General features: G+C 44.2%; 1 protein-coding gene and 5 non-coding genes across 6 annotated transcripts; 1 reads left to right on the top strand and 5 right to left on the bottom strand.

Annotated features, from left to right (window-relative positions):
* Nucleotides 1–3,401: 3,401 nt before the first annotated feature.
* On the bottom strand, nt 3,402–3,474 carry trnar-ccu (transfer RNA arginine (anticodon CCU)). Its single transcript has one exon. It is a non-coding gene; the product is annotated as a tRNA-Arg (tRNA).
* A 338-nt stretch (nt 3,475–3,812) lies between these two features.
* On the bottom strand, nt 3,813–3,884 carry trnaq-cug (transfer RNA glutamine (anticodon CUG)). Its single transcript has one exon. It is a non-coding gene; the product is annotated as a tRNA-Gln (tRNA).
* A 407-nt stretch (nt 3,885–4,291) lies between these two features.
* Nucleotides 4,292–14,214, top strand: LOC117422831 (large ribosomal subunit protein mL62-like). The gene is made up of 5 exons (XM_059020793.1): nt 4,292–4,346; nt 4,525–4,607; nt 12,190–12,249; nt 13,561–13,730; nt 14,064–14,214. The coding sequence occupies exons 3-5, from the start codon at nt 12,238–12,240 to the stop codon at nt 14,146–14,148; spliced, it is 267 nt and encodes an 88-aa protein (XP_058876776.1). The 5' UTR covers nt 4,292–4,346; nt 4,525–4,607; nt 12,190–12,237; the 3' UTR covers nt 14,149–14,214.
* trnar-ucg (transfer RNA arginine (anticodon UCG)) lies at nt 5,601–5,673 on the bottom strand. The gene has a single exon. It is a non-coding gene; the product is annotated as a tRNA-Arg (tRNA).
* On the bottom strand, nt 11,710–11,781 carry trnaq-cug (transfer RNA glutamine (anticodon CUG)). Its single transcript has one exon. It is a non-coding gene; the product is annotated as a tRNA-Gln (tRNA).
* A 5,106-nt stretch (nt 14,215–19,320) lies between the features above and the next one.
* trnar-ucg (transfer RNA arginine (anticodon UCG)) lies at nt 19,321–19,393 on the bottom strand. Its single transcript has one exon. It is a non-coding gene; the product is annotated as a tRNA-Arg (tRNA).
* Between the last annotated feature and the right edge of the window lie 2,357 nt (nt 19,394–21,750).

Genomic DNA, 21,750 nt, shown 5'->3' with positions numbered 1-21,750 from the left:
TTGCAAATCTCCAAAATAGGCTTTCACTAAATTTGTTATTGTCATCGGTACACTGAAAAAATCAAATGCTGCCCAAAGTAGTTCATGTGGCACTGAACCATATGCATTAGCCAAATCCAGGAATGTCACATGGAGCTCCTTCCTCTCCTTTTTAGCTGATTGAATTTGTTGCCAGATCACATTGATGTGTTCTAAGCAACCTGGGAAACCTGGAATGCCCGCTTTTTGTATTGAAGTGTCAATGAAGCAGTTCTTTAATAGGTAAGCTGACAATCTCTGAGCAATAATGCTGAAGAAAATCTTGCCTTCTACGTTTAATAGGGAAATGGGACGAAACTGACTGATGCTTGTAGAATCTTTTTCTTTAGGTATAAAGACTCCACCTGCTCGGCGCCATGCTCTTGGTACAACCTGTTTTTCCCATGCCACTTTCATCAATTTCCACAGAATTCGTAGAACTCTTGAAGCACTCTTGTACACTCTGTACGGAACTCCATTAGGCCCTGGAGATGATGAAGCCCTTGCTTTTTTCACAGCTTGCTCTATTTCTTTCCACTTAGGTGCACAGTCCTCCATTTGGTATTCTGGTGGATTGATAGGTGGGATGTCTGACGGAATTGACATAGGCTCCTGCCTTTTTGAATCTGTATGTGTTTCCTCCAAATATCTCTCCAGCTCAACCTTAGATACTTTTAGTGTGCCATTCTTCTCACTGGTGAATAACTTCTTTACAAATTTGAATGGGTCTTTATAAAAGTTAGCTCTCGCACGCTCCTTCTTTTTGTAGCGTTTCCGTAGGCGCTCAGCTCTGCGCAATGTTGCAAGCTTATCTTTTATGACCCTTTGTAAGAGATTGAGTCCCTCCTTCTGACTTTGTTCTGCTCTTCTCCATTGGTTCCTCAGCTGTCTCCTTTCTCTAACTAAGCGTTCAATCTCCTGCTGCCGTCTAGACTTTCCAGGAATAGTTTGTACTTTTTCCTTCCTTTTTTCAACTCCAAACCTCTCACTTCCATATGCGTAGATGATGTCCCCAAATTTATCCAGCTTCTTTTCAACTGTTCCACTTAATCTTTCCAATGCAACGCAGAGATCTGTGTTTACTGTGTCCCATGCAGTTTTCTCACAAGCTCTTGGCCATTTAACTCCAGGCTTGTGCCCGTTGAGGTTCTTTTCTCTCTTATGCTGGTTTGTCTGACCGGGTTCACAAGGATCATTATGTTCATCACTAACTGTGTCCATGCAAGTCCTCCTCACATCTATGACAGGGGTGCTGATATCCTGCGAACTGTGGTTTGCTTCCTGTCGCTGGATTTCATTCGACTGACTTGACTGACTTCGTAAGAAGTACTGATCAATGCGAGGCCCTTGTCCCTTCTCCCTCAAGCATTTCATTCTCCCTTGATGAATCTTCAAACCCCTGACCGTTGTCGCCTTGCTCCAGCCGCAGACACAAACCTGGAGTTCCATGTCTTTGTTAACTGCAGATCTTGAACTAGTCTTTTGTGAAGTACTCTCCATACTCATATCCGTTTCCGTTCTTAAGTCATTAACCGTGTTGTCCAACGTTGAGTCATCTTCCGCCCCAGCTCTCGCAGACTCTAGGGGTATTTTTCTCTTTAATTTCTTAGAAGCCTTGGGCGGGTGTCTCCAGCATCCTGTAAACACAGAGCTGGATACTGCCGACAAGGGTAGCTAACCCTTACCAGCCCCAATGGGGTCTCTTTCCTCCTGTCAGCTGTCTCTCCAGGCTGTCACAAGGTCTTTCCCTTGTTGCCAGCTGCACTATTCACAGCAGTCACTGGACGTATCCAGATCTTCATGATTTCCATTACACGAGAGTAGATGTTAAAACTTCATGCTGATTTGAACTCGGCTCTCGCCAAGATAAGCACCAACTAAGACGTAGCTTTACAGTAAACTAATGTGATCCATATGCGTCTCCATCCATTTACGTTTCCTTCCATATGATGATGTAGATATCCTTCTGTCTGGTGTTAATGGCTGAAGTGTAATGCTGACTCCAGGGATCAGCTTATTTTGCCTCCCTGGCGCATCAGCACACACAACGGCTGCGATGCTGGCTCCGGGGATCAACCAAAGTGCGGCCTCCCCAGCGCATCAGCATGACAACCGTCTGGATTGAGCTAAGTAGGGTACATCTCTGGGGTTTTCAAGTGGGCACCTTCCATCCTCAGTGTTTCGTCGACTAGCCCACGACACCTCAAGAGGGCTCGACGGTGATTCTGGCGTCCCAGCATCACCCCCCTCCGTCCCCCACTCAACTCAGCCCAGCTTACTTACCTGTCCCCAGCCAGAATCTTTCCGTCTCAACCACAGCCAGTTGCTGCTCCTCTCCTCTCTGAAGGAATCTACGTAAGGAATTGATCATTTGACATATACTGGACTATACATTAGGTACATTTCTAACGAGATCACACTGATGTAGAACATATTTCTATATTTAAGTTAAATTATTTTCCTTACCACACTAAAGGAAAAAGAGTTTATATCACTTTTTAAAACGCAGAAACATGTACACTGACTTACATTGTATTATTTGATCTGAAATACAAGTTACACAATTAATAAATAAAATCTAAAATAAAAAACCGACCACGAAGGGACTCGAACCCTCAATCTTCTGATTTGAAGTCAGACGCCTTATCCATTAGTCCACGCGGTCTTTCACCGAAAGAGAGCTTTTCCGTAAATACTTTACTCTATAATTAGCGTAGTTTGTTCATAACGAAGCAAACAGATACAGCACTACCACAGTCCCAAAGAAGTACGGAATTAAAAAAGCAGCCAGTAGCCCCGCCCATACCCTAAAGCTATGTGCTTACCCAATTGGCGCTGCCTCTTGTCTGTTATTTTCCTATTGCTGAGTGATGCCCCGCCCCTCGTACTCAGGGCACAAATGGAATTGACTGACGCTTCTGTGATGTAATGGTTTTATAAACAATAGATACCGGTATGTGATTGTTAATATGAAATATATATATATACTTGTATATTGGTATTAAATGTAAAAGCGGCTGAAATATAAACTGACAAAAAAATCTAGCAGAGGATGGTTTCGATCCATCGACCTCTGGGTTATGGGCCCAGCACGCTTCCGCTGCGCCACTCTGCTTTTGCTCAGGAGTTAAATGTTTAATAAGATACTGTTAAATTAATTAATATAAAGGACTATTTGTTACTATTTAATCATTGCGGTTAACGTTACTTTAGGGTGGTAAAGTGAAATTGCCTTTACCAGACACCATGTTTAAATGGTTACTGACGCTAACCATGTTGAAATATATGTTTATTCATTTTTATGAATAATAGCTGAAGAGAGGGGAAACGTCTGGAAAGTTTATTATAAAACAGTCGTGAGAAAAAAAAAAACATACACGTTACACCCCAGATGGGACTCGAACCCACAATCCCTGGCTTAGGAGGCCAGTGCCTTATCCATTAGGCCACTGGGGCTCCTAAAGAAAATGCCGTTCTTGCTCATATTTGTGTGCCTGACTATCGCTAAATACAGAATGGAAGGTAACCCAAAAAAAAAAATTATTAACGCTTTACCTTTTTACCTGTACTGTACTCTGCAAGCTTTTTATGGTCACCTCGGATTTTTCAGTACAGGTTGCAAAAGCAGACAAAAGCAAATAAAAGTATTTCTGAGGGTTTTATACTTTAGATTTTATGGCTAAAAGGTGCCATCCCACACCTTTGCAGTGAATTTCTCAGCATTTATTATGATAGAAACGTCAGTTCGACGAAACACTTTTTAATAACTTAAGAATAATAATGCACTAAAACGAAGGTCCCACCGAGATTTGAACTCGGATCGCTGGATTCAGAGTCCAGAGTGCTAACCATTACACCATGGAACCCATATTTACGCCTTGGCCACGTAACTGTAATAAATACATCATTTTATTATAATTTTTTTTTTTTTTTTTTTTTGTGTGTGAGAGTTTCTACTGCGATTGTTTTAATTAGCACTAATCTTGGACTACCTTACCCAGGGTAACATTACACAGTCCAAGATTGGTTTGAATCGGGCTGTGAAAGCAGCCGAATATGTTTACAATGACTTGGATCCGGGAATCCAGAGCTTTAAAAACTGTAATAAGTCCAGACTAGTTTGGAAAAGCTTGTCTTCGTTCAGACTGTATCACAATCCACCATCCTTCACTGCTATGACATAATAGTGTTGCATTGAATTACTACTTTTTATAAAGCATGTTATTGTGAAGCATGTTTACTGACGTGCACCTTTTGTTTTTGTGTAGATCGCCTCACCATTACCTACTGTCGAAGCAGTGGCCCTGGGGGCCAGAATGTTAATAAAGGTATGGAAATGGAAGTCTTTGTTAAAATATTCACAAGCATGTTTAATGTACATGGTGATCAGGAGCACTGTTGTGGGGAAGCATTCTCCACAGAGTTAACTAGACAGGCAACAACATCACAGGTTACAGAGAGTCAGCTACTGTTGTGTTATAGTACATTTTTCACATTTTGTTCTAGTAAACACACAAGCTGAAGTCCGGTTCCACATACAAACAGCTGATTGGATTCCTGAAGATGTGCGACAAAAGATTATTTCTCAGGTAACATCAATACTAAGATTACATATTCACTGGAGCTGACTGCTAATAACATTGAAGAAATGTGAAAGTTAACTAACAGCTGGTGTGTAAAGGGTAAATATTTGAACTTCTAACTGAAATGAAAGCTTAACAAAAAACACCTCTATGAATCTGTGCTATACGATGAAAACATGAATAAAATCAGACATTGGTCTAATTAGTTTGTTATAAGGCTATGATTTTGATGCAGTACTTTTTAGTTCGTTTTACTGGCAAGGTGCGGCAAAAAAACAAGAATTCACGGAAAGTTGTCCAAATGTAGGTTTAGCTACATCAACATACACAAGAGCTTTTAAATAGTACACCAGAACCAATAATATAAAGACTTGCTTTTGACTGCTGGCAAGTTTAAATGTTACTTTAGAGTACAAAACTTTACCGTCCAGACTTCAGACTCCGACATCATTTCTGGTCAGAGTCGAGGGTCTCAGTGCGACAAATGTTTGAAATTCTCCCTTTCGGGTTCCCTGTTGGTTGAGAGGACGGATGTACCAACGATGTCGCTTTTAAAACCTCTTGATAAGAGGTACAAACTCAGCACATTTACTTTAAATGTAAATGTATCCAATTTTGCGAATGCAATCTGTATTTAAAGTGTGAACAACAGCTGTGACTACTTTGCGCAGTCAAAAGTGTTGCGACACGACGCGTCCCGTACAGCAAATAGTGAAGCTGCACAGCTTGTAGTTGATTCATCTGCGATAGAAGGAATCTACGTAAGGAATTGATCATTTGACATATACTGGACTATACATTAGGTACATTTCTAACGAGATCACACTGATGTAGAACATATTTCTATATTTAAGTTAAATTATTTTCCTTACCACACCAAAGGAAAAGAGCCTATATCACTTTTTAAAACGCAGAAACATGTACACTGACTTACATTGTATTATTTGATCTGAAATACAAGTTACACAATTAATAAATAAAATCTAAAATAAAAAAAAACAACCACGAAGGGACTCGAACCCTCAATCTTCTGATTCGAAGTCAGACGCCTTATCCATTAGGCCACGCGGTCTTTCACCGAAAGAAAGCGTTTACGTAAATACTTTCATCTATAATTAGCGTAGTTTGTACTACAATATCAACGAAGCTCGGTGCTCGGTGCCTCGGTGCACGCACCTCGATGCTCGGTGCTCGGTGCACGCACCTCGACGCTCGGTGCTCGGTGCCTCGGTGCACGCACGTCGACGCTCGGTGCTCGGTGCGTCGGTGCACGCACCTCGACACTCGGTGCTCGGTGCCTTGGTGCACGCACCTCGATGCTCGGTGCTTGGTGCCTCGGTGCACGCACCTCGACGCTTGGTGCTCGGTGCACGCACCTCGGTGCTCGGTGCCTCGGTGCACGCACCTCGACGCTCGGTGTTCGGTGCGTCGGTGCACGCACCTCGACACTCGGTGCTCGGTGCCTCGGTGCACGCACCTCGATGCTCGGTGCTCGGTGCCTCGGTGCACACACCTCGACGCTCGGTGCTCGGTGCACGCACCTCGGTGCTCGGTGCCTCGGTGCACGCACCTCGACGCTCGGTGCTCGGTGCGTCGGTGCACGCACCTCGACGCTCGGTGCTCGGTGCCTCGGTGCACGCACCTCGACGCTCGGTGCTCGGTGCACGCACCTCGACGCTCGGCGCTCGGTGCCTCGGTGCACGCGCCTCGACGCTCGGTGCTCGGTGCCTTGGTGCACGCACCTCGACGCTCGGTGCCTCGGTGCACGTACCTCGACGCTCGGTGCTCGGTGCCTCGGTGCACGCACCTCGACGCTCGGTGCTCGGTGCACGCACCTTTGGTGCACGCACCTCGACGCTCGGTGCTTCAGTGCACGCACTTGGCGTTTGTCTTTTCAGTGCTTGGTGCACGCGCCTCAACGCACCTTAAAGCTGTTCGCTTGGTGCTCAGTGCTTAACGCTCGACGCTCCTATTACTGGCACGGTACGCTTCGGCATACAACGTGCTGCACCATGTCATTTCACCGCTGTGTCACCTGTGGGACGAAGTTACCGGCTAATGACCCGCATGAGGACTGCGTGTCCTGTCTGGGGCCGGAGCATGCGGCATCTGCTTTGGCAGATAAAGCCTTTTGCACGTTATGTGCAAGCTTTCAGACGCGCACTCTGCGTCGTAGGGCGAGGAGAGCAGTCGGGGATCGCTCCCCTTCATCTGGGTCGTCACACACCCTTTCCGCCCCGCAGCCTTCTTTGGCTTCCCCGCCAGCGAAGCTGCCTTTTTCCAGGAGTTCGCCTTCCCAGGTTACCCCTGGTCAACGATCTCCTGACGTTAGGCGCAAGAGAGACCGCTCCCACAGCCTTTCTGTAAGGCGAGGCCCTTCTCCTCGCGGCGAACGCCCCCGTCAGATCTCGAGATCCCGCTCTAGATCGCCCCGAAGGAGAGGACGTTCCCGTTCTCCTCGTCGCGACAGGCGAGGTGGTGTAACTGAGCTTACTAATAAGATGTCTCAGTTTATGGACCTTATGATGGGGCAGCAATCGCTGCTCATGTCCCTGGCCACAGCTCGGGCCGCAGAGGAGCCAGTCAGACCAGCTGTCAACCAGCCGATCATCCTACCACAACCCCTGTCCGTTCCAGTTGCGCAACAGGACGCATGGGACGTGGATGCTATCTCTCGAGATGCATCAGAGGGTGAGCCTCTCCACGGAGAGGATAGTGTGGAGGCAGAGCTCACGTCCCACCACTCAGAGTCTGAGATGGAGGTAGGCGTAGATGACTCTTTATGGTCCCTAGTAGAGCGGGCGACTCGCCACCTGGGCTTAGAATGGCCTGCCACTGAAGAACCTAGGCGCTCTCTTTTTGAGTCGCCTTTGGCACAGGGCCAGCAGTCTAGGATGCTTCCAGCCTTCCCAGACTTTGTTAAGGAGGTGCAGTCCACTTGGGGGACTCCAGCCTCCGCCCCGGCAACCTCGCGTAAGGCGGCTGCCTTTACCATGCAAGGTGCGAGTGAAGCGGGTCTGGCGTCATTTCCGCCAGTTGGCGCTGCGTTCGCAGCGTTGGTGAAGTCACCAACACTCTCTGGGTTGGTGAAAGACCCCACCTGCCCTAACAAGCAGTGCAGGATCACTGAGGTGCACCTCAAGAGGGGCTATTCGGCGGCTACAGAGGCAGTTAGGCTGTCCAATCTGGCCAGCCTCCTCTCAGTTTATCAGGCTGCGCTAATAAAGGATCTCCCAGACTACCCTTCGGTGTCTCTGAGAGTGGAGTTGGGGCTAGTTGCCCAGCTGCTGGTCAAGCTAGCCCAGCTTAACGCGCGGGCCCAGGGCAGGAGCATCGCGTCTCTGGTGGTGGCCAGACGACAGCTCTGGCTCTCGCAGGCGAGAGTCCAGGAGCATGACAAAGCTCCCTTGTTGGATGCCCCAATTACACCGGGGCACACATTTGGCCCAGCGTTGGAAGAGATGCTGCAAAGCTCAGCTAAGGCTAGAGAGGCATCACAGCAGTTGGCTACAATATGGCCGCGTAGGCCTTTCCAGGTCAAACGCCCACAAGAACATCAGTGGCATAGAACACCACCGCAACACCAGCCCCGTCCAGGGGGTACTAAGACCTCCCCGGCGGATACAGCAGCGCGTGGCCAAATCCCAAGGGGACGACCGCAGCGCACAGGGTGGCGACCTAGAGGAGGCGGCAGACCACGCCCTCGTGGCTCTGGCCAGGCCCCTCGTGAGCGAGCGAAGCCTAAGCAGCCCTGAGAAAACCAGGCAGCCATTAGCCCAACCCTACACTGTTCCACAGCTTCTGTTTTGGCAACAATGCACCAGCGATATCTGGGTGCGCAAAACTATACTCACCGGGTACACCCTTCAGTTCCGGTTAAACCCCCCCCCCCCTTCAGGGGGGTGGTGGTAACTGTGGTGAAGGACGTGGTTCAGTCCTCAGCTCTGAATGTGGAAATACAGGCATTGCTCAGGAAGCGTGCCATTCAACTAGTAGACCCTGCTCTGACCGACCAGGGGTTCTACTCCAAGTACTTCCTTGTGCCAAAGAAGGACGGCGGGCTCCGCCCTATTCTAGACCTGCGTGTACTGAACAAATACCTACGGGTGTTGTCGTTCAAGATGCTCACGCACAGGCACATTGTCCAGTCTGTCCGGCAGGGCGACTGGTTTACCACCATAGATCTGACAGATGCGTACTTTCACGTTCCCATCTATCCGGGTCACACGAAGTATCTACGATTCGCATTCCAGAGCAGGGTCTACGAGTTTTGCGTCCTGCCATTCGGCCTGTCTCTAGCTCCTCGAACCTTTTCGAAGTGTATGGACGCCATTTTAGCTCCTTTGTGTGCTCAAGGCGTCCGACTGCTGAACTATCTGGACGACTGGCTCGTCTGCGCGCAGTCAAAGGAGCAGCTGGCACAGCACACAGTGATGGTTACAGACCATCTTCAGCGGCTAGGTCTGAAGGTCAATCCAGACAAGAGCCGCCTCGTGCCCAGCCAACAGACCGAGTTTTTGGGTCTGCATCTGGACTCAGTGTCCATGGCAGCAACCCTATCGACACAAAGAGTTGCCTCATTAGAGCGGTGTCTCTCCCTATTCAGGTTGAGAGAAACAGTCAGCATGGAGCTCTGTCAGCGCATGCTGGGGTTGATGGCTGCCGCCTCGCAAGCCCTTCCTTTGGGCTTACTACACCAGAGACCTCTGCAGGCCTGGTTCAATGCCTTCGCGTTGCACCCGCGGAGAGACAAGCACCGCAGGTTGAGGGTATCCCGAACCTGCTGGGAAGCATTACGCTGGTGGAAAGTTCAGTCGAACATCCGCCAGGGCGTGCGCTTGGGTCCCATCTTCCGAAGGGAAGTTATCACGACCGACGCTTCCAACCAAGGTTGGGGGGCAGTCTGGAACGGGACAGGGACCCGTGGAGTGTGGTCAGGACCCTGGAGGTCAGCCCACATCAACGCTCTGGAACTCAGAGCAGTGGACCTCGCCCTTTGGCACTTCTTGCCAGTGCTTCTAGACAAGCACGTGTTAGTGCGGTCAGACAACACCACAGTAGTGGCGTATATCAATCGCCAGGGCGGATTGCGGTCCACCGGTCTTCACCGGATGGTAACGCGGCTGTTGCTCTGGGCTCAACCGCGTTTAGCCTCTCTGCGTGCAGTTCATCTGCCGGGCAGAGTCAATTACGCAGCGGATCTCCTGTCCAGAGGAGGTCCTCTTGCGGGCGAATGGCGTCTTCACCCTCGGGTGGTAGAGCGCATCTATATCGACCATCCAGAGTGCGAGAGTGCCCTCTACTAGGTCGCAGTATGCGTATAAGTGGCAGTTGTTTCAGAGTTGGTGTCTGGCTGAGAGCCACGACCCAGTCTCCTGTCCTATGGCAGTAATATTGCAGTTTCTGCAGAAACTGCTGGATGAAGGGAAATCTCCTTCTACACTTAAAGTGTATTTAGCCGCCATTTCGGCTTGTCATGTACGCATTGACGGTTTATCACCTGGTTGCCATTTTTTGGCATCTCAGTTTCTGAAAGGCGCAAGACGCTTGCGGCCTCCAAGAACGACCAGTTTACCGTCGTGGAGCCTTGATGTGGTGCTAGAAGCCCTTACCAAGGCACCGTTTGAGCCTCTCCACAGCGTGGATATGAAGCTCATATCTATTAAGACTGCATTTTTGCTGGCTGTGGTATCAGCAAAACGCGTGAGCGAGTTACATGCACTTTCAGTGCATCCTTCTTGTACTCGTTTTGCAGGAGACGGTTCTAAGGTCTCCATGCGCCCTAATCCGGCCTTTTTACCAAAGGTTATATCCCCGTTCCACATGAACCAGTCAGTCGAGTTGATGGCGTTCCATCCTCCTCCTTTTTCTTCCCCAGAGGAAGAGCGGTTACACATGCTCTGCCCCGTGAGGGCATTGAGGTGTTATATTGACCGTACAAAGACTGTGAGGCAGACAGAACAGTTGTTCATATGCCATGGTTCTAGATCTTTGGGTCAGCCGCTGTCTAAACAGCGCCTTTCCCACTGGATAGTGGATGCTATTAAATTAGCGTATGAATCTGCAGGCCTTCCACCACTAGGGCAGTTGAAGGCGCATTCTACCAAAGGTATGGCGACATCCTGGGCCCTCTTTTGAGGGGTGCCGGTGTCTGATATTTGCGCGGCAGCCAGTTGGGCTACGCCGCATACTTTCATGAGGTTTTACAGGTTAAATGTACTGGATTCCTCTGCTCCACTGTTTGGAGCATCTGTTTTACACTCTACGACGCCTCAGGATGCGGACGTATAGAGTGGTTGATAGCATGGTGTTGACTGTTCCACCTTTAAGACAGGTGTCATTACGAGCATAGACGCTGAGGCGCAGCTCCGCATATGCCTAGATGTACTGCCTACGCAGTTGCGTTATGACGTAAGTCTGTCCTACTGCCGAGAATCCTCCCTCGCAACAGCTAGGGTTCACTGTATCCCATGTTGATGGTTATTTTCGACTTGAAAGGGAACGATAGGTTGCGGATGCAACCCCGGTTCCCTGAAAGAGAAAATAACCATCAAGCTGCGAGGTCGCTCTGGAGGCCTTCACGGCCTGAAGAGCAAAAGAGGAAGTGCATCCCCGCGCGCTCAGTTAAGTAAGCTCCCAGGGGGGCGGGCTTACACTGCAGCTGGCGTGGGGGCCTATCGGCAGCTTTGCTATAAAAGCTCAGCCTACCGGTGCTGCCTGACGGCAATATCTCATGTTGATGGTTATTTTCTCTTTCAGGGAACCGGGGTTGCATCCGCAACCTATCGTTCTTGTTCATATTTGTGTGCCTGACTATCGCTAAATACAGAATGAAAGGCAACCCAAAAAAAAATTATTAACGCTTTACCTTTTTACCTGTACTGTACTCTGCAAGCTTTTTACGGTCACCTTGGATTTTTCAGTACAGGTTGCAAAAGCAGACAAAAGCAAATAAAAGTATTTCTGAGGGTTTTATACTTTAGATTTTATGGCTAAAAGGTGCCATCCCACAACTTTGCAGTGAATTTAACAGTATTTAACGAACTGAGAAACGTCAGTTCGATGAAACACTTTTTAATAACTTAAGAATAATAATGCACTAAAACGAAGGTCCCACCGAGATTTGAACTCGGATCGCTGGATTCAGCGTCCAGAGTGCTAATCATTACACCATGGAACCCATATTTACGCCTTGGCCACGTAACTGTAATAAATACATCATTTTATTATTCGCTTTTTTTTTTTTTTTTTTTGTTTGTGTGTGTAAGCGTTTCTACTGCGATTGTTTTAATTAGCACTAATCTTGGACTACCTTTCCCAGGGTAACATTACACAGTCCAAGATTGGTTTTAATCGGGCTGTGAAAGCAGCCGAATATGTTTACAATGACTTGGATCCGGGAATCCAGAGCTTTAAAAACTGTAATAAGTCCAGACTAGTTTGGAAAAGCTTGTCTTCGTTCAGACTGTATCACAATCCCCCATCCTTCACTGCTATGACATAATAGTGTTGCATTGAATTACTACTTTTTATAAAGCATGTTATTGTGAAGCATGTTTACTGACGTGCACCTTTTGTTTTTGTGTAGATCGCCTCACCATTACCTACTGTCGAAGCAGTGGCCCTGGAGGCCAGAATGTTAATAAAGGTATGGAAATGGAAGTCTTTGTTAAAATATTCACAAGCATGTTTAATGTACACGGTGATCAGGAGCACTGTTGTGGGGAAGCATTCTCCACAGAGTTAACTAGACAGGCAACAACATCACAGGTTATAGAGAGTCAGCTACTGTTGTGTTCTAGTACATTTTTCACATTTTGTTCTAGTAAACACACAAGCTGAAGTCCGGTTCCACATACAAACAGCTGATTGGATTCCTGAAGATGTGCGACAAAAGATTATTTCTCAGGTAACATCAATACTAAGATTACATATTCACTGGAGCTGACTGCTAATAACATTGAAGAAATGTGAAAGTTAACTAACAGCTGGTGTGTAAAGGGTAAATATTGTAACTTGTAACTGAAATGAAAGCTTAACAAGAAACACCTCTATGAATCTGTGCTATACGATGAAAACATGAATAAAATCAGACATTGGCCTAATTAGTTTGTTATAAGGCTATGATTTTGATGCAGTACTTTTTAGTTCATTTTACTGGCAAGGTGCGGCAAAAAAACAAGAATTCACGGAAAGTTGTCCAAATGTAGGTTTAGCTACATCAACATACACAAGAGCATTTAAATAGTACACCAGAACCAATAATATAAAGACTTGCTTTTGACTGCTGGCAAGTTTAAATGTTACTTTAGAGTGAACCAGGATTTCGAGTTTTCCACGATTCGGAAATAGAATGTTGTAAAAAGAGCCCCTAAGTTGGAAAACTTCTGTTCTCCGATGCATTGTTGTTCTTTCTTTACAGAAAACAGCTCTCACAATTGTTTTTCTTTTAGCTGTCACCCATTTACATACTTGCTCTCTCAGTTATCTCATTCGCTGACCTACACAGCTACACATAAATGCTGCGTGAATACACAACCAAACAATTTACAGACACTCGCAGATTAGTATTTTCAGTGCATTTTTTAAAGGAAATAAAGGAAGCGCCTCATCAAATGTGTTTCACATCCATTTTCAGGCGTCCAAGACTACATTCAAATTCACGATTTTCAGGATTTCCATGACCTCTGTGACAAAATCGTAGCCTTAGTTTTACTTACAAAAAAATACCATGAATTGCATACATCAGGGGATAGCAGCGTGACATAGTACACAGCTGCGTGACACTGGGACATTTACAAAATTGAGGAGGTGTGTATACTTTTTTTTTTAAGTAAATAAATATCAGGGACTTTAATATGTTCTACTGTTTTGAGCACTACATGTAATAGGTCAGGCCTCAGAACTGGCTGTTAAAACCCTGTTAGTTATGTTTTTATTGATTTATTTTGCATCTCAGCATACAAACCGAATAAACAGAAGTGGGGAGCTGATCGTCACCTCGGAAGTGAGCCGGTACCAGATGCGCAATCTGTCTGACTGTTTGCAGAAGATCCGAGACATGATCGCTGCTGCCAGCGTGAAACACAGGCAGCCTTCCCAAGAAGACGTGGCTCTCCGACGCTACAGGTAATCTTCCTGTGACACCAGGATCTGATCAGGGCTGCCAAGAGCTCATTTAAAACTGGGAGCATTACCTTGTACCACGACACAGCAATGCACTAGCCCTCAATTATACTATTTCAGATGCTGATCCTTCCCGTAGCAAACAATCTAACCGCACTCTGCTCTAAGAGGGTTGTGATATTGGCGTCACTTCTTGGATTTTGGATGATAACAGATATTAGCTTCATGCTCATTTTCCCATATCCAGTTGTCTTCATGTTTACAAACTATTTGATCAGAGATGCCGTAACCTTACAATTTGCCTCCAGAGCAAATTAACATTGTTTCTCTTTTCAGGATAGACAAAATGAACCGAGAACGCCTGCAGCAAAAGAAAATGCACACTGCAGTGAAGCGAAGCCGACGCGAGGAGTTTGATTGAAGGTGATGCCAGGATATGAAGGCTGGCTGCATTGAAGCAATCTGTAAAGAATAAATGAATGACTTGTACAAAGTGTTGTTTGCTCCTCGTTTATTTTAATTTGTCGGCTGGTTTTGCTGGGTTGGGTAATTGGAAGTTATGAATAGTTTTCTAAATAGTTACTCGGATGTACCACATGTGTAAGAGTTGATCAGTTGAAAGAGGCATGATCAGTATGACTCTAAAATACTGGCTGGCACAGTGGACTGTAAATTAACATCTTAAAATACATCTGCACATTGCTGTGTGTTTACAATGGTTGTGGTGTTGGAAAGTTAGGTTACTTGTTTGCTGAGCAGTGTCAAAGTAGCCTCCTGACATGGTAATGGTAAACTGAGTGCGTGTTTCACATTTTTTTAATGCGTACAAAAGGCAGATAAGCAGCTTCTCTGGACCGCTGGTTTTTGTTCTCAAAGGGATTTATTTTAGCAAAGGGAAATTGGAAGTGTACATTAAAGCTCAACCACGCCTTCACCAATATCTAAGATTACCATATAACTCCATGTGAAACTCAAAATGGAGCGAGGTAACCAGTGGTATACCACAGGGATCAGTATTAAGTCCTCTGCTATTCCTGATCTACATTAATGATTTAGATTCTGGTATAGTAAGCAAACAAAAAGTTAAATTTGCAGACGACACAAAAATAGGAGGAGTGGCAAACACTGTTGAAGCAGCAAAGGTCATTCAAAATGATCTAGACAGCATTCAGAATTTGGCAGACACATGGCAAATGAAATTTAATAGAGAAAAGTGTAAAGTATTGCATGCGGGCAATAAAAATGTGCATTATAAATATCATATGGGAGATAGTGAAATTGAAGAAGGGAACTATGAAAAAGACCTAGGAGTTTATGTTGACTCAGAAATGTCTTCATCTAGACAATGTGGGGAAGCTATAAAAAAGGCTAACAAGATGCTCGGATATATTGTGAGAAGTGTTGAATTTAAATCAAGGGAAGTAATGTTAAAACTCTGCAATGCATTAGTAAGACCTCACCTAGAATATTGTGTTCAGTTCTGGTCACCTCGTTACAAAAATGATATTGCTGCTCTAGAAAGAGTGCAAAGAAGAGCAACCAAAATTATCCCGGGTTTAAAAGGCATGTCGTATGCAGACAGGCTAAAAGAATTGAATCTATACAGTCTTGAACAAAGAAGACTACGCGGCGATCTGATTCAAACATTCAAAATCCTAAAAGGTATAGACAATGTCAACCCAGGGGACTTATTTGACCTGAAAAAAGAAACAAGGACCAGGGCTCACAAATGGAGATGAGATAAAGGGGCATTCAGAACAGAAAATAGGACGCGCATTTTTTACACAGAGAATTGTGAGGGTGTGGCACAAACTCCCCTGTAATGTTGTTGAAGCTGACACCCTGGGATGCTTCAAGAAGCTGCTTGATGAGATTCTGGGATCATTAAGCTACTAACAACCAAACGAGCAAGATGGGCTGAATGGCCTCCTCTCGTTTGTAAACTTTCTTATGTTCTTATGTTCTTATAGAAACGTCAGCTCGATGAAACACTTTTTAATATCTTAAGAATAATAATGCTAAAATGATTGTCCTACGGGGATTTGAACTCAGATCACAGGATTGAAAGTCATGAGTGATAACCATTACACCATGGAAACCATATTTATGTATCGGCCACTTAACTGTAATAAATACATCATTTTATTATTATTCTATTTTTTGTAAGCGTTTCTACTGCTGCTGTTTTAATTTGATACGTTTAGGTTATATTTTAGACAATTTGGTGGATTCTTGATCTCCTTAGTTCGATCTAGGCAGCGGTGAAGAACTTCAGATATTTTCCACAAGGGGGCGATACACCATGGCAGCGGCTAACCACAGTAGTATTGGTGTGAACCAAGCAGAAACTTAATATTTTTAAAAGCGTGAATATGAATTTACAGAAAAGAACTTTTCCAAAATATATAAATGAAAAAAGATAAATTGGTTGGCCAAGAAATAAAATATGGTATGCATTCTCTAGATTGTGGAACATTCATAGAAATAAACTTCCTGCTGATTTCCAAATTTCCTGAAGGAATCAGAGCCAGACAGAAGCACCTGCCATCAACCAAGTGCCTGAATCAGCTCCCTGCACACTGTATTACTTTCCTCCATTTCCCAGCCTGGGTCAGCTCTCTGCACACTGTACTGCATTCCTCCATATCCCTGCCTGAGTCAACTCTGTGCACACTGTACTGCATTCCTCCATATCCCTGTCTGAATCAGATCTCTGCACACTGTACTGCATTCCTCCATATCCCTGCCTGAATCAGCTCACTGCACACTGTACTGCATTTCTCCATATGCCTGCCTGAGTCAGTACTGCACACTGTACTGCATTCCTCAATATCCCTGCCTGAATCAGCTCTGCACACTGTACTGCATTCCTCAATATCCCTGCCTGAATCAGCTCTGCACACTGTACTGCATTCCTCCATATCCCTACCTGAATCAGCTCTTCACATTTTACTGCATTCCTCCATATCCCTCCCCGAATCAGCTATGCACATTGTAGTGCATTCCTCTATATCCCTGAATGAATCAGCTCTGCACACTGTACTGCATTCCTTCATATCCCTGCCTGAATCAGATCTTTGCACACTGTACTGCATTCCTCCATATCCCTGTCTGAATCCGCTCTCTGCACACTGTACTGCATTCCTCCATATCCCTGTCTGAATCAGATCTCTGCACACTATACTGCATTCCTCCATATCCCTGTATGAATCAGCTCTCTGCACACTGTACTGGATTCCTCCATATCCCTGCTTGAATCAGCTCTCTGCACACTGTACTGCATTTCTCCATATCCCTGCCTGAATCCGCTCTCTGCTCACTGTACTGCCTTCCTCCATATCCCTGCATGAATCAGCTCTCTGTACACGGTAGTGCATTCCTTCATATCACTGCCTGATTCAGCTCTCTGCACACTGTACTGCATTCCTCCATATCCCTGCCTGAATCCGCTCTCTGCTCACTGTACTGCCTTCCTCCATATCCCTGCATGAATCAGATCTCTGTACACGGTAATGCATTCCTTCATATCCCTGCCTGAATCAGCTCTCGGCACACGGTACTGCATTCCTCCATATCCCTGTCTGAATCAGCTCTCTGCACACTGTACTGCATTCCACCATATTGCTTCCTAAAACAGCTCTGCACACTGTACTGCATTCCTCCATGTCCCCGCCTGAATCAGCTCTCTGCACATTGTACTGCATTCCTCCATATCGCTGCCTGAATCAGCTCTGCACACAGTACTGCATTCCTCCATATCCCTGCCTGAATCAACTCTGCACACTGTACTGCATTCCTCCATGTCCCAGCCTGAATCAGCTCTCTGCACATTGTACTGCATTCCTCCATATCCCTGCCTGAATCAGATCTCTGCACATTGTACTGCATTTCTCCATATCGCTGCCTGAATCAGCTCTGCACACTGTACTGCATTCCTCTATTTTCCTGCCTGAATCAGGTCTGCACACTGTACTGCATTCCTCCATATCCCTCCCAGAATCAGCTCTGCACATTGTACTGCATTCCTCCATATCCCTGTATGAATCAGCTCTCTGCACACTGCACTGCATTCCTCCATATCCCTCCCTGAATCAGCTCTGCACACTGTACTGCATTCCTCTATATCCCTGCCTGAATCAGCACTGCACATTGTACTGCATTCCTCCATATCCCTGCCTGAATCAGCTCTCTGCACACGGTACTGCATTCCTCCATATCTCTGTCTGAATCAGCTCTCTGCACACTGTACTGCATTCCTCCATATTGCTTCCTAAATCAGCTCTGCACACGGTACTGCATTCCTCCATATCCCTGCCTGAATCAGATCTCTGCACACTGTACTGCATTCCTTCATATCCCTGCCTGAATCAGCTCAGTGCACACTTTACTGCAATCCTCAATGTCCCTGCCTGAATCAGCTCTCTGCACACTGTATTGCATTCCTCCATATTGCTTCCTAAATCAGCTCTGCACACGGTACTGCATTCCTCCATATCCCTGCCTGAATCAGATCTCTGCACACTGTACTGCATTCCTTCATATCCCTGCCTGAATCAGCTCTCTGCACACTGTACTGCATTCCTCCATATCACTGTCTGAATCAGCTCTCTGCACACTGTACTGCATTCCTCCATATCACTGTCTGAATCAGCTCTCTGCACACTGTACTGGATTCCTCCATATCCCTGCAAAGGGTAAATATTTTAACTTCTAACTGAAATGAAAGCTTAACAAAAAACACCTCTATGAATCTGTGCTATACGATGAAAACATGAATAAAATCAGACATTGGTCTAATTAGTTTGTTATAAGGCTATGATTTTGATGCAGTACTTTTTAGTTCGTTTTACTGGCAAGGTGCTGCAAAAAAACAAGAATTCACGGAAAGTTGTCCAAATGTAGGTTTAGCTACATCAACATACACAAGAGCTTTTAAATAGTACACCAGAACCAATAATATAAAGACTTGCTTTTGACTGCTGGCAAGTTTAAATGTTACTTTAGAGTACAAAACTTTACCGTCCAGACTTCAGACTCCGACATCATTTCTGGTCAGAGTCGAGGGTCTCAGTGCGACAAATGTTTGAAATTCTCCCTTTCGGGTTCCCTGTTGGTTGAGAGGACGGATGTACCAACGATGTCGCTTTTAAAACCTCTTGATAAGAGGTACAAACTCAGCACATTTACTTTAAATGTAAATGTATCCAATTTTGCGAATGCAATCTGTATTTAAAGGGTGAACAACAGCTGTGACCACTTTGCGCAGTCAAAAGTGCTGCGACACGACGCGTCCCGTACAGCAAATAGTGAAGCTGCACAGCTTGTAGTTGATTCACCTGCGATAGAAGGAATCTACGTAAGGAATTGATCATTTGACATATACTGGACTATACATTAGGTACATTTCTAACGAGATCACACTGATGTAGAACATATTTCTATATTTAAGTTTAATTATTTTCCTTACCACACCAAAGGAAAAGAGCCTATATCACTTTTTAAAACGCAGAAACATGTACACTGACTTACATTGTATTATTTGATCTGAAATACAAGTTACACAATTAATAAATAAAATCTAAAATAAAAAAAACGACCACGAAGGGACTCAAACCCTCAATCTTCTGATTCGAAGTCAGACGCCTTATCCATTAGGCCACGCGGTCTTTCACCGAAAGAAAGCGTTTACGTAAATACTTTCATCTATAATTAGCGTAGTTTGTACTACAATATCAGTAGTAATAGTACTATAGCTTATGTCAAAAGTCTAATTTATGACCCTTTTGACTTTTTTTTTTTTGACCTTATAGGTATGAATTTATGAATATATAATGAGGGGCATGGATTTATGAATTTATGAATATATAATGAGGGGCGGGGATTTTATGGTTGTTACAAGACAGATATGCTTATTGAATATAGGTTTATATATATATATATATATATATATATATATATATATATATATATATACCTATAAACTTATGGCACATCTTTTTATAAGATATGGACAAAAAAAATCATGTTTAATATGTTTATTTATGTAATCGGAATAGTGGGATACCCATGTTTTTATAAATGCTTATGTTAACTTATGCTTTGTGCAGACAACGTTAAAGTTTTTTTTTTTTTTTTTTTTTTTTTTTACATAAGACACACATAATGAAAAGAAAAAGTTTAAAAAGAAATTATTAAAAAACATAAAGAAAAAACAAAAACAAAAAGAAAAGAAAACACATTATTCCCCCCTTTAAAAGCATGTAATCAAACATTATACACAGTAAAACTTGGAGTGTTTTGGCGTTTTAAAAAAGGGGTCACAGAAATACAATATATTTATATATAGACAGTTTATGAAAAGAGAACGTTTAAAAAGAGGGTATTAAAAGCATAAAGAAAAACAATTTATATTTAAAATGCGTTTAAACATTACACATATAAATCACGGAATAACTGAGCATTAGTCGTTTTGAAAGTGTATCGCTAAAACAAAATAAATTAGATATTAAATTAAATATTTATAAAAAAGAACAAAAAACAAAACAAAATCTACCCGAGGACAAGTTCTGAAAAAAAGCTCTTTCTCTCTCTCTCTCTGTCTCTTACCGTTTTCAATAAAAACTCCCCAGGACAAACGCTTAAGTACAGTGTGAATTCTCTCCCTCGCAGACAACCGCAACCAACCGCACTCATCAAACTTTAGCAGAAGAATGACTTCAAACTCGCTCTATGACTTAAATAGGGGGCGGATCCTTTGGCTTAGAACATGCGCACACCGTCCTATAGGTACACTTACATGCACGCGCACATGACCACAGGCAAGGGGTCCTCCCCCAGCCCCCACAGACACAGACACTCACAGACCCTTAACCACCCGCTATGAACAGACAAGCGTCTCGATGTAATAAAAAGCACCGATACCTATTTGTTAGAGGAAGGTCCCCTGCAGAGAAGGCTTGTGAAATGTGTGATTTGTAATGCCTTAAGGTTTGGTCTCAGCATGGTAGACACATCTAGGACTATTTCAAATGAATATACCGTCTTTATACTTCTGTTAAGATTAAAAGTGCATACTTCTGTTAAGATTAAAACCTGGAATCAATTCTATAAATAAAAACTGTTTATGCGTGTTTGGTTGTTTGTATGCTTTTTTTTAAAAAGATAAATGAGAGCCTTTTTATCCTGACGCTAGTAAAATTAAAAATGCTCAAATGAAAGACGTATTAAAAATATATTGCATGAACATTTTACGCCTGTAATACAGCGTAAAGAAAGTATATTTAACTAAGCATACGTTCACCTATAAACAAACAAACAGGTATGAGTATATGCTTGATTATTCGCTCCATACCAATAAAACTTCAGGAATTGCATATAACTGAATAAAACAAAAAATAATGAATCTATAGGAAACAAATGAGTGAAAATTAAACACTTATGTAAATGAATAAAACAGAGTTAAACATGTCTTAAGGAACAAGGGTTACGGTTTTTGTAGGGTATTTTGCGTGTCTGAAAAAAACCGAAAATCATTTGTGAGGTGAGAATCGTGGCACCATTTAGTCTAATTCTTTAACATATCAGACTTAGGTTGGCTGTATGGCTGCTGATGTTGGAAAGCACGATGTTATCTCAATGTGAACATATATATATATATATATATATAGGGGATAAATATTTTTTATTCAATTTTACACGTTAGGAGCAGATTGGAGCCCCTGGTGTATTAAAAGTACAGATAGCACATGTTAGAGGAAGACACCCCGCTGAGAAACATGGGTCGCTGATCACAGCGGCGTCATGTAGTCTGCTAGGGGCAATAAGACTCCTGGTATTTCAAAACTGGATATATTTTGGGGCATGACGATTAGAAAATAAAATAAGAGAAAATTCTGTGTTATATTGCAAATAAAATAAGAGAACCTATTTAAGTGCTTTATCAATGCCCATTTTTGAATAGCATACCTTCAGGATAATCTCCAATAACTTCTCATACACGGGCAAACTATTCTGACGATCGTTC

This window comes from Acipenser ruthenus, unplaced genomic scaffold (assembly GCF_902713425.1).
Source record: "Acipenser ruthenus unplaced genomic scaffold, fAciRut3.2 maternal haplotype, whole genome shotgun sequence".
Classification (NCBI taxonomy): domain Eukaryota; kingdom Metazoa; phylum Chordata; class Actinopteri; order Acipenseriformes; family Acipenseridae; genus Acipenser; species Acipenser ruthenus.
The sequence above is the reverse complement of the archived record's forward strand: the minus strand, read 5'-3'. Positions and strand labels throughout refer to the sequence as shown.